We start from the raw sequence: 13,230 nt of genomic DNA on the forward strand, positions 1-13,230 counted from the left end.
TTTAATTCACTGTTTTTTAATCCCTGACGCAGGGTAATACATCTTTCTTAAGACTGTGGCCTAGGTACAGTTCATATTCCAGATCTACATAGCCTAGGCTGGGCTATTAGAGCAAAAATACCAAATCAGCTGTAGCATTTGAAAAAAAAAATGGTGGGAACACAGAATGGTAAAAAAGATATCTCCCCCATTCCTTTCAGTAGATTCTGTGCTTTGGCCTTAATTTGGTGGATGGCTTGCTTTTAAAATATGCCATTATACAGTTCACTACATCCTATCTGGCAAATTCGTCTTTCTTCAAATCTCCTCCCAAGCCTTCTGAATTAAATGACAAAAATTATGCTTAGGATGCCTTTTGTCATATATTGTTTTATGAAATTTAAAAGCTAAAATCAGCCTTCCAACTGCCACTATGTTCTTTTCTTCCATCATCTGCAAGCGATTTAGCCACATGCGTTATATTTTGTCAACTCATGCGTCATGTTCCTAGGCAAAAGGCGATCCGCAGCGGTTTCCGCATATCCATGCTATGTGTGAACAGAGGGTTAAATGCATAGATGGTAGTTCAGGTGTTTATTTGAATTTGAATTTAACGGCCATTTTCATTTAAAATGAGTGGTAGGGTAGAAAGAAATGATATGTCCGAAACAAATGACAGGTAAGTTCATGTGAACTAAATATGAACTTACAATTGTCTACAACTAATCATTATATTTCCATTTATTACAATTCTTGAAGTTAGAAATATTAGCTAGCCTAACCATCCTCTTCAGGGCTAAGGCTAGCCTAGTTTATAAGCCTTAGGCTAGTTGATCTAGGTTAAAGCCTAATTTAGTAAATTCTGGTTTAGTTACTTTTTGCTATGTTGGAAAGGGGTTAGGTTAGGAAAATGAAACTTTCAGTGATAAATCCAGGGCAAAAAACATGCTCTGGGAAGGCATTGCCAAGCTTCTATGTTAGGCCTAACCCTTGGTAAAATTACCTTAAATTACCTTAAATCACAGCTTGGAGTGAAATAAGGACTTTCGATCCTGTTGAATCACTCCTTATGATGACTGTTGTAGTTGGTTAAGTTCTGGTGGAAGATTCTGGTGCTTCCCAGTGAAACTTCCATGGTGTATCTTTCCACTCAGCATCCAGATGGCGTTTGAAAGCATCTGTTGATTCAGCAGCCACAGTGTCCTCCTTGAGGTTATTCCAGAGGTTCTCAATCCGATTCGAGAAGAAATTGCATCTTGCTCCAGTTGTAGCGTGATGTTTGCGGATTCGTCTAAGGTGTCCTCGTGTTTTGTGGGAGGTGTTGATCTCCAGGATCTCATTTTCTCGATTGGTTGAGAGGAGTTTGTGCGCCTGGATCATGTCTCCACGTTTCCGTCTGTATACTAAGGAGGCGAGGTTGAGTTCCTTCAGCCGTTCACTGTATGTCTTGTTTTCCATGCCGACAATCATCTTAGTGGCCCTTTGTTGGATTTGCTCAAGAACTGCCTTGTCCTTTTTGAATCGAGGGGTGGCCAGTATCATCCCCACCTCCAGTGTAGGTCTTACTAATCCTTTGTAGAGTTTGGTGATTACATGTTTACTCCTACTGGTGATGCTGTGTTTGATGATGCCTAGGGCTCTACTAGCTTTGGCTGAGATTTTCTGTGAGTGGGAGCTGAATTTCAACTGGGAGTCAACAATGACGCCAAGGTCACTCTCCTCCCGGACAGGCTCAATTGTGTGGTGACTTCCAGAATTTTGGGTCATGAGGTACTGATGTTTGGGGTTTTTGTGTCCGAAGTGTATGACCTTGCATTTTTCTGCGTTGAATTCCAGCAGCCATCTTTTAACCCAGGAGCACATGTGGTTGAGATCAGTTTGGAGGGATTGGATGGAAGAAGAGGTGTTGGCAGGACCTATGAGTTTCAAATCATCCGCATGTAGGGTGGTTTTGTTGCTGGTGATGAGGGGTAGCTCATTTATGTAGATGTTAAACAGGGTGGGGCCCAGGACGCTGCCCTGGGGAACCCCACTAGTGACTTTGATTTCGTCAGAAAGGACATGGCTGTTTGGTCCAGTTATCACTTTCACTTGCTGTGTTCTGTCCCTCAGAAAGTCCTCTGTCCAACTGACCACTTGTGGACTAACAGATAGAGTAAGTAGCCTGTGAATGAGGTATCGGTGACAAACCTTGTCAAATGCTTTGGCTAGGTCTAACAATATAATATCCACAGGTAATCCTCTCTCTAGTAGGTCAGTTACAAGACTATATGACTCAAGAAGGTTTGTGTCCACCGATCTCTTTGAGCAAAAACCATGCTGACTACTGCTGATAAGTGAGTTGGCCTCAAGATGGTTAATGATACGCTTGTTTATGAAAATTCCAATCTAGCTACTTTTTGCTCTCTTGGAAAGGGTTTAGGTTATGAAAACAAAAAGATTACCCTAAAGTGGTTTTAGCCTAGCCTACTTCCACAGTCAAACAACAGAAACCACATCTTGCAAATAGGCTATCCTTAAGCAGTTATGATGGGACTCCACCCTTTGACTATTGAAAAAAAAAAACTTTATAAGCTTCCATAGAATGGTACCATCCAATCTCCTTATAATTAAAACATTATAGGCCTAGTCATCTAGGCTAATTGGAAAATAGCCTAGGAGAAATCCATATTTGCCAACTAGTTGACAATAAAAGTTGGGTAAATATCTACCAAATAATTTTATTGAGTTAGGACTATAGTTAATACACCATTTGATGCCTTTTTTATTCTTATTACAAATATAATAAGCATTTCTATCGGAAATGATTTTCAGCCCCCCCCCTATATATGTCAATTCAGGGTTAGGTTAGGTTAGGTATTACCTATATAGGGGGGGCTGAAATTCATTTCCAATAGAAATGATTATTATATTTGTAATCATCATAAAAAAGGCATTGAATGGTGTATTCACTTTATTCCTAACTGAGTAATACGATTTGGTAGATAGTTACCAAAAGTTGTCCCAGCAAAACTTTACTTTTCCAACTAGTTGACTCAGATAGTCTGAGTGATTGAGAGGAAAATCTAGGATAAGCCCTTTTTAGGATAGTATAAAAAATGATGTTAGAAAGAGATTTGATGGTAAAATTCTATATAGCCAAAGCTTATAAAGTATGCCACTTCATTTTTCACAACCTAACCCCATTCCAAGATAGCCAAAAGTAGCTAAACTAGGCTTTTATCTTTCCTTCCTAGGCCTACTTCACTATCCCCAAGAGAGAAATTCTGCTTGTTTGGCATTAGAAGGAACCTTTCAAAAGTTTACCTAACCAGTACAATGACTGTAAACACCACTGCTAGGTGACCTTCAAGAGGTTCTTTTTGGTTTTGTTTGTTTTGATGAGATTAAAACAGACATCTACCATATGGCTAATATGGGAGTAAAGTTCATTTGTGATGCAAATGGATGTTGTATTTAGATCAAGGATGTAGTTCTAGGTATATATTTGCACATTAGGGGAGTGGGGATATATATTCTGCCAATATATAGGTTCTAAGAAATTCATGAATTTCTTAAAAAACTGAGAAAACAAGGAAAAAAGTGAAGATAAAGGCCCCTGCAAAATGTGTTAACTAGGATTATTCTGCATATCATGGAGTACTAATTGTTTTCTTAATATGTTTCCTTATGTCCAGCTCGACTCCTAAGCTTAAAATACTGGTTGGCCGTTTGACTAATTTAAAGATTTGTATATATATATATATATATATATATATATATATATATATATATATATATATATATATATATATATATATATATACTGTCAAATTAGCCATCTGGTGGTATCCTGATCAAAACCTCTTCTTATTTATCTATTATTGGCTACCGCTCCATAGTTAGTCCTAGGCATGAATATATTATGAGTTGGTGGTAATAGATTTAATATTGCTTATGCAGAATTTTGATTCTTGTTGATAGAAGGCATTGCCAAGTATAGAAAACCAGATTATGACCAAGTTGGGCCTAGGGTCACACAAAGGCTTCATTCATTCTAGAGATCCTAGAGACTTCTTTCTGAGCAGTTCTAAGGCAGCCTGTGTAGGCTAGACATGTAATCATGTGTTACTCTCCATCCTTCACTGGTATTTGGAACTTGTTTTTCCTGAGCCCATAGCAATTTCAATGATTTAAATCATGTGAATTCCTACTTTGAATGTTACAAAGCTAAAGAAGAAAAAACAACTATTATGTTGGTATTTTCACTGACAAATTTAGATATTTTTAACTGAATTTATTAGAAGTTTGAGAAACTCGTATCCCATGGGTAGGAATGCTGTAGAGAAATATAGACAATATGATCATCCTAAAAACATCTGTCACCTACCCTCTTGGTGCAAATAATAGCTCCTCCCATTTCATTTGTTTAAGCAATCCATTGTATATTTCTCAGTTCCTTGATCAACTTTGTAAAATGGTGTGAACCTGTATTATTTATGACTGCATAAGAAGAAACAAAGGGGGTAAGCTGGCAAAGTGGTTTGCAACTGCCCCATCTTATAGGTATAACTTATGACTTGACTGAGTGGCAGATCCAAGATTTCTAAAACATGGGTTTCTATTAAATTTTAGCAAATACAGACATTTTCAGTGCTAACTTCTGATTAATGCTGCAACAGGGAAATAGCTGGAATTTTATAAATAGTTGGAGAGAAATCCATGAAGTGGCAAGACTATTTGAAATTTGCCACATAATGTTTTACCACAAAAAGTCACCTAATAGTTTTAGCACATATTATCTATTTGGTTTCATAATAATCTGTGGTTTTAGATAGTAATATTGTACCATGGAGTGTCAAATTTTATTTCTTCTTGGTAAGGAAAAATATTCCCTTGAATTTTTCCTTTGGGGGGGGGGCATAAAAATGTCCTTTAAAATTTGATGTAGGACCGTTGTTTTTGTTTTTTTCTAATAACTGGTGGAATAGCTCTACCCAAGAAAATGTCAAGTATCTATTAAGGACTGTTTGTTTGGAAGTTCTTAGTGTTTTCAGAAAATTGATAGACATCAAAAGAATTGTATTTTAAGAAGATGATAAAGTAATGCTTATTATTGTAAATATGTTACCATGCACTTGCAAATTACCATACATAAAAAATCCCATCAGAAAGTATTTTTTTATGACCCATTAGGTTAATCCTCTCAATTCTTTGTATTATCTTTCCAGTTTTGGCTTACATGCAAGTTTGGTATAAAACTTATCAATAGCAGGAAACATATGTGAAAAAGGAAGTGACTAAATTCAATTTAGCTGTGAGTCTGCATTCATGCTAACCACACTATTTCCCCTTTAGAAAAAAGCTGATCTATGTAACTGAAATATCAATGTAAAGCATCAAATGTCATCACATTATAATATTGTTCAAATAAAACTTATTTCAACCTTGATTATCCTTATAAATTAATTCTTTCTTTTTCTTTCCATTCTCCAACCAATGTTATCCTTACCTTTTGCATTATTACAGCCAGACCAGTTATTTTCCTTTTTCTTTTTTATCTCTTCAATGTATTGCGTTCTTCCTTATCCTGTAGATGCTTGATTCACCTTATTTCTTTTCTTGTTCTACAGGCTGTCAATACCAATTTCACACACATGCCTACCCATGAAAAGGTATAATGTTGCTTGTGTTTCTCTTCATTTATATGTTCTCTGGAGGAGCAGCATCCTGGTTTGATTGTGTCTAATGATTGAGATGGGAAATGATCATACTATGTTTTTTTCTCTACATATAAAATTAGGTGATACACAAATTATTTACTCAGGCAAGATGGATGGGTCACATAGGCAGGGAATAGGTATTATGCTGAGTAAGGAAGGTGCTAAGTCTTGTTCAGGTTAAGAAGTTATTAATAAAAGGATATTAGTTGCTCATTTTACCGCAAAACAATCCAGAATATCAGTCAGACTAGTCCGAATATCATATATGCCCCTATAGAATTGACAGATGAAGATAGTAGTGACTCAGATGAATTTTACTTATTGCCAGAAGAGCAAAAAGACAGGATCCCTGGTGGAAATTTGGGATTTTAATCCCTAAGTTGGTAGAAATAGAGATAGATGGTATCCGAGCCTGGGTAAATTTGTTGTAGGAAAGAAATTAGTAGCAGTTATAGACTTCTACAGGTATAATAATGTAGTAATAAACAATACAGTAAGTGGGATGTAAAATGGTCCACAAGTTAATATGGTATTCCTATGATGGTAGAAATGCTAATCTTTTTGATTATGTTGTTGTGAACCAGAGACCAGCAGGATTAATACCAGAAACTAGGGTGTATAGGAACACTGTTATTGATGTCTAGGGTTAATTCAAAGCTAGAATGCTAGGAATACTAGTGAAAATAATTCAAGTTTAGTTGAGAGGAGGTGGGGCTCCTGCAAAAAATATTGGAGCAATAGCTTATGAAAAAGAAGAGGGATGTAGGATAGTGGAGAAAGCATTAAAACATGGACTAAGGAGTTTTGAAGTGGAGACAATGAATAAAGTTACTGAAGATGTCAAAATGCAGTCAGATGAAGGGTTGTTACTAGCTAAAATGTTTGGGGGGGGGGCAAGGGATGGGACCAAATGGCTGGTCATTGTACCAACTGTTTTGTTTTTTTATCAATAATTAGAAAATTTTGAATATAATATCTAAAACCACTGCATTTACCAACTGAGATTCAGATTTCAGTACATATCATGTCACTATTTTAATGCTCTTTATTTAACCAAATGGAAAATTGTGGCACCATCTGTAAACTCATGGCAGGAGGCAACCAAGTTTGCCTTTTCTGTAGATGACATGTCAGTATTTTAGTGGTCTTTAATTAACCAAAGAAAGAATTTTAGTGGCATTGGAAAAAGCATGGTGCTTTGCTCCACAATTCTACCAGCTTATTTTTTTTACCAAGTGACCAAAACATTGGAGGGGCATCCCCCTTTGTGAAGTTAGGGATAAATTACTGAAGATCATGAATATGATTTTTAAAAGGGGGGAGTACCTAAAAATTCCATGAAACTTCAATTAAAGAGAGGAATTGTGTGATTTTGGGAAGGGTAGGGGATCCATTGGCCAAGTTCCCATCTGTAAGATTGTAATTCAGAAGTCCCTGAGTTATCAGATCCATTTAGTCCTTAGTTTTGTGGATTTATGGGCAACCAGATATAGATATTAAATTGGTTAGTGCTGTTTACAAGAATCACATTGACACAGATAAGGTAGGGAGTGAAGTTAGTAGCTGATTTTGTTTAGAATCAGGAGTCAACCCAGGCTGTATTCTTTTCCCATTTATATGGATCATTTTGATGGACTTTGTCTTAAGTAGCTCTACATAGACTATGGGAGAGCTTGGAGTTGAATGGGAAGTAGAAAATCCCTGGACTTAGTTTATGCAAATGATTTAAGCATCTTAGATGAAAGTTTTAACAAAAGAATGGATTTTTGGGAGGTTTTGAGAGTTCAGGGTACAAGAATAAGTTTTAAAATTAATATTAAGAGGATTAAGTTGCTAAGACTAGAAGTAAGTGAAAGTGAAGAGGTAGTCTAATCTTGGGTAATATGAAGATCAATTAAGTGGACAGCTTCACTTATCTAGGTATTATTATTGGTAAAGATGTTAGGGGCAGTAATATATTAAAAGTAGAATACCCAAGGTTAAAAAAAAAAATTGAAGAATGTGAAGATAAGTCGTCAAATCTAGATTAGAATATTGGAAGCTTCATTGATGACAGTGATCATGTATAGTTTAGAAGAAAAAGGTGCTCCAAAAGATGGAGAAGGATTTGTTATATGTTTTCCAGAGAAAATTGGTTCATGGGTTGTTCTGGGTGCCCATCTGACCAACTATATTTCAAACAGCAATCTGTTCAAAAATGCAGCTCAATCCTGCTTTCAGGTGCTATAATGAGGAAAAAGTTTAGATGGCTAGGGCACATTCTGCAGATGAAGAATGACAGATTGTCATTGTCAGCCAACCATCTAGGGGCAAACAAACAGCAGGTCATTCCCAGATGGAATAGAAGAAGATTATAAGGAAAGATTTAAGGGAAACTGGTACTTTCACAGAGTGTGTTAAGAGGGAAACTTTGAACAGATTTTGATACAGAAAGAGCATATGTAGCTGTGTTGGCCCCAGGTGGATTGGTGCTGCAATGAGTTGTTAATAGTAGTAGCAGTAACATCTTTACCTTTTCCTTATTTTTAGGGTTTAGATTGCTTAGACAATCCAAATTTTGACAAAAAATATTTTGTCTTAGTTTTCATTTCCTTTTTCATTGGCTTTAGTTTTTAAAATACAATTCCCATTATTTCAGCTGGAATTTAAAAAAAAAGCTAAACTTAAGAAATAAAGTCAAAATCTTATAAATCAGGGTAGAGCAAAGATATCAGGCTAAAAACTCTCCGTCTGATTTGAATTGCAGATACATTTCTGAAGGTTTTGACTTTTATTTATATAATACAAAAATTGTAAAAGGTCACCAAAGGTTAGTGTCCTTTGGACAAGAAGGGGTGGAGTTAGGTGCTTCTATGTATGTTTCATGGGGATCATTGAGGCTTTGGATTCATTTCTGGGAGTTTTATACGCCTTCATCAACTATTTCCAAGATAGACAAAAGCCCCTTATCTTGAGTGTTAACTTATTTTTGTGTAGTTGTTTTATTCACAACCTGAGGATATGCTAAAGTTACCCTCATCAACTTCATTCACACTTGCCAGCAATAAGGACCAATCCTGTAGATACTGGGCACTGATGATGGGGACTCAGGTTGTTGGGTGCATCCCAAATGGACAGTGATGGTTTGCTGCACCAATCTCTATTAGCCGTTAATTTGAAAGACTTCAGCACTAGAGACAATGACTATATTCTGACTAAGGGTGTTCCATAAGCTGTGTGTTCCACACAGCTTAAAAAATTATTTGGCAGCATGGTATTAGCTTGCTTCTGGTAGAGCTCCAGGGGTAGAGCTGTATAAGATATTAGACAACAAACAAATGTAAATTTATGAATTGTGGCTTCTGAAACATTGAAGAAGAGGGGGGATACAGATTCAGTGTAATGTTTATAAGTAATCCTTTTTACCATGAATCTCTAATTGCTTTCAAATGTTTGAATCATATCATCTAATAACTATTTAGTATATCTGGATAGAATTTGCCAGGGTAAATTGATTGGGGGGGGGGGCTTTTAATGGTATATTCCCAGTCCTCTTGCCATTTTTAAAATGTTGATCTTGAAGCACAAGAAGACATTATTGGATGATAAATTTCAAGAATTTCTTTTGCTTCTAATGGAAAATACTGTTAGTTGTGAGATTTTTTTATATTTCATGCTTTCATTTATTTTCTTTCAGCCTGTCACTAGAAGGCAAGGCATATAAAATAATTGATGACAGCTTTGGTACCCTTAAAAAAATATGGGACCAGTTGGGGATGGACGAAGAAAACATTTCACTGCGTAACAAGACAGTCTTGACTCATTTACAGGTAAAATAAATTTAGTGATTTCTTTTAGAGAATTATTTAATACGAAATGTTTTTGGTACTTTCTGCTGTTCTCTCTTTACCTTTTGTGGAACTTCGTTTGCTTTAAATTAACTGTCCAGATTTTTTTTTTTTTTTTTTTTTTTTGCAATGTATAAATGCAACGGCTCTATTTTAGTGATAAGTTCCTTTACAGATTTTCATGCACTATAGTGTATAGTTTAGTGACAGGTGTCCCAGTACCCCCTTAGTTTTATTGAGTGTTGGGAATATAAAAAAATGTTTTTAGGTCACTGTTTTCTTCATTTTTTAGGGAATGGGGGGGGGTAAATAATCTCGCAGGGAATCTACTTTATTGCAGATTTTTGCTGATAATCTGCCTAGATACATTTATGAAAACCAGCTTTTGTGAGTGTAAGCCTTACAGAAATAACTATGTCTACCAACTATACACATTTCTGTGATTTGTAAATGATTCATTTTTTTAATGAGTCCCCCCTCCTTTCTTGTAAATAAGCCTACAATTGACGTGTAAAAATAGAAAGGCAAATAATTTCAAAGAAGGAGAAGTAGAAGGAGTTGCCATTTAATATCTCCTTTTGCCTTAATCTAGCTGATACTTTTAATATGTACAGAAAAAGTAGGTGTCCCAGGGAAAAGAAAATTTAGCAAAATTAAAGACTGTCTATGTATTGCACAACTTTTATGGAAAATTGACTACATATTACAAATAACTTAAATGAAGTTCTTCTTATTACATCACAGTGGAACATGGCTAATTGAATCTCGTCCATAGTTGAAATAAGTTCCTATTCCATAGCTTTAATTACCTATTATCAAGGCCTTATCCAGGGAGAGGTTAAGGATTTTGAACCCTCCCCCACTCCCTGAAATGTTTGTCCGACTCGTAAAAACGTAAAAAATTAATATAAACAAATTTCTTATGTGTTTCTTAAAATTTTTTGTAACTCCCCCCTGAAACAAAATTCTGGATATGACCCTCCCTGTTAATAGTGTTTCTTGAGCTGTTCTAATACAATTAAACTTTGTGTGGTCACCTCCATGATTAATAACATCAATAAAATCAGCTACTTGATAAAGGATTTGTGGCAGAACCTGTGCAATTAGTATTTTGAGAAAGCAAAGCAGTAAACAAATACTTGAAAAGCAAGAACATTGTTTGGAAAACCCCTACAAATATTGAACTTTTGGGGGAAGAAGTATGACCCAGCTCTTCTTGCTTTATTTACGTGCCTGATCCAAAGCCATTAGCACTTTTTATGTTTCCTTTTTGTGTCAATGTGATCTGTCATATTTTGCATCAAATTTGCATGCTTGAAAATTTCAGTATCAAACCAATTGCTTGGCAAAGGCTTCATCCACCCCAGTTGCCATTTCTGTTCTTAAATCTGTCCATTAGAGCTCAATAAGCCCATCTTTCAATATTAGGGCCGTTCCTTTCCTCAGCTTTGTGCTAAAATATTACATCTTTTGACAAAGAACTCTTAAAAGAGAAATATTAGCACTAAGATCCTATATCTTGTAGCGTTCTTATGCAAACGTCTTTCATCATTCTGCTCTAATCAGCGATGTAAGAACAATGATGAATTTATCATCAAAGTTCTCTCATCATTGTTCTATTTGGTAGAAAGATGGGGTCTGTCACACTTTTTGCTAACATCAGTGAGCTGTAAGACCTTAGAACAAAGATGAGTTAAAAGAACGCAAATCTTTGCAGAAAGATGTAAGATCTTAGATGTTAGATCTTAGTGCAAAAGAATGGACCTATTGATATGTTTCTAGATGTTTTATAGATAAGTAAATGCATAAAAGTTGAAAGTTGTTTTCTATTTGCATCTTCTCTAAAGAATTCACATTGTGTTTTTTTTTTTTCAAATTTTGTAGTGTGGCAAAAAATTTTTTGTCTTGTTTCTTGTTTACCAGAAAATAAACGATGCTATTGTATTTGGAACATCTGTCATTTAAGGTGATTTCAAAGCCAAGCACAAATTGTTTTTTACTTTTGAAATTTTTTAGAAAATGCATCCAAAGAAAATGTGAATATTGCAATGGGATGTCAACCAAGCCTCCAGTTGTTTCAATTTACCTTTTTTCTATGAAGTTTTGTATGGCGTTTTTTTTTCAAATTTTGTAGTGTGGGGATAAAATGTTTTGTCTTGTTTCTTGTTTACCAGGAAAGAAAATATTCCATTGTATTTGGAACATCTGTCATTTAAGGTGATTCCAAAGCCAAGCAAAAATAGTTTTTACTTTTGAATTTTTTTAGAAAATGTGAATATTGCGAGGGACATCAATCGAGCCTACAGCTGTTTTCTATTTGCATATTTTCTTAGAAATTTTGCATAATGTTTCTTTTTTTAAATTTTGTTGGGTGGTGATAAAATGTTTTGTCTTTTTTCTTGTTTGCCAGGAACAGAAAAACTCTATTGCATTTGGAACATTTGTTATTTAAGGTGATTTCATATTTGAGCTCAAATTTTTTTTTTTTTTTTTTTTTAAGTTTTCTGAAAACGTATTCAGAGAAAATGTGGATACAGCAAAAGATTCTAATTTCTGGGATTTCTCCACAAATCTAAGCAAGTACATTTTTGTTGGCTTTTTGAAAGCTTATGAGAGCACTAATGAAACAATGATCCAATCTGCATATTTGGGGTTGGTGGATAGTACCCAGCATCCAAAAACCCTCAAAGTGATTGCTGTAAAACTTGGTTTTGGATTATGATGGTAATTTTGTTCCCTTTCTCCTTCTTGGCCAGTAGGCTGCAAGGGAAAATTCGTGCTAAGCCCATGTATGCTTTTCTTTTTTAGCCATTGACAAAAAAATCTGGTTTTCTGAAATCAGTACGCATGTAAACCAGCATAAATCTAAAATATTTTATTTGACTGAAAAACTTTTTATTGAAATCATACCTACAAAAATAAAATTGATGATTAAAATAAAACAAAGTTAAACACTTTGGCTAAGGAAGTAATAAATTATAAGCAAACTCTAAAACCAAGAAACCATTGTAAAATCTAGCTCACGATCAAGATTCTCGATAATAAATAAAGACGAATTAAAAACCAAAATTAACATAGCCTGAGCTTCATCTCTTCACAAAATTTCGGCTAAGACTGAATGTCTTTGTTCTTACATGGAATCATAGCTTAGTAGAATAAAATTATTTCATTGACAGAACCACTATTCAATATTCCATGTCATGTCTAATGACATGCATATATCTAATATGTAATGTCATGTTGTCTAATATCAGACAATATGTCATGTATAATATGTCAATACAAAATAATCATGAGAAATTCTGGTTAGTCATAATATAAACCTCTTACTATTAAACGTTCCTTGCTCTTTATTTCAAATCTTGACAATCGCTTTCTAATTATTATTTCCAAGCTACTAATTTTAGTTTTATAAAAATTGCAAGTAGAAAGATATAATTAATATTGACTGTTTTTGTGTCATAACCCTAACTATTCCAAATGTGTTGCAAATAAAATGCTAATCTTTAAATCTACGTATTGCAAGTTTTCCTGCCAGAAATTTATTCAAACTTTACAATAGTTTAATATTATTAGTTAATAAATGATTTGCTAATAATTAGCCTAGGAATTATAATAGGTTTGAGAACAACGAGCTCAAGAATAGTTGTCAGAATTGGGAATACTAAGTAGTTGCAAATGGTATCTCCCTTCTTACAAGGGTGTCAATCCACAAAAATGTA

At 34.8% G+C, this 13,230-nt stretch overlaps 1 protein-coding gene across 2 annotated transcripts in view; it reads left to right on the top strand.

The window, feature by feature from the left end:
* The first annotated feature begins 593 nt into the window (after positions 1-593).
* LOC148955692 (protein regulator of cytokinesis 1-like) overlaps positions 594-13,230 on the top strand; it is a 50,629-nt gene continuing 37,992 nt past the window's right edge. The window contains exons 1-2 of one of the 2 annotated variants that reach the window (XM_089108307.1): positions 594-658; positions 9,358-9,490. In XM_089108307.1, the coding sequence (XP_088964433.1) occupies positions 612-658; positions 9,358-9,490 (180 nt within the window). In that variant the 5' untranslated portion in view covers positions 594-611. Of the gene's footprint in view, positions 659-6,854; positions 6,875-9,357; positions 9,491-13,230 lie in introns of those variants that run through there. The other variant, XM_089108308.1, reaches the window with a different exon arrangement.

The sequence above is a fragment of the Artemia sp. Qi Xiang Cuo genome, chromosome 2, assembly GCF_049724085.1.
Source record: "Artemia sp. Qi Xiang Cuo chromosome 2, ASM4972408v1, whole genome shotgun sequence".
NCBI lineage: Eukaryota > Metazoa > Arthropoda > Branchiopoda > Anostraca > Artemiidae > Artemia > Artemia sp. Qi Xiang Cuo.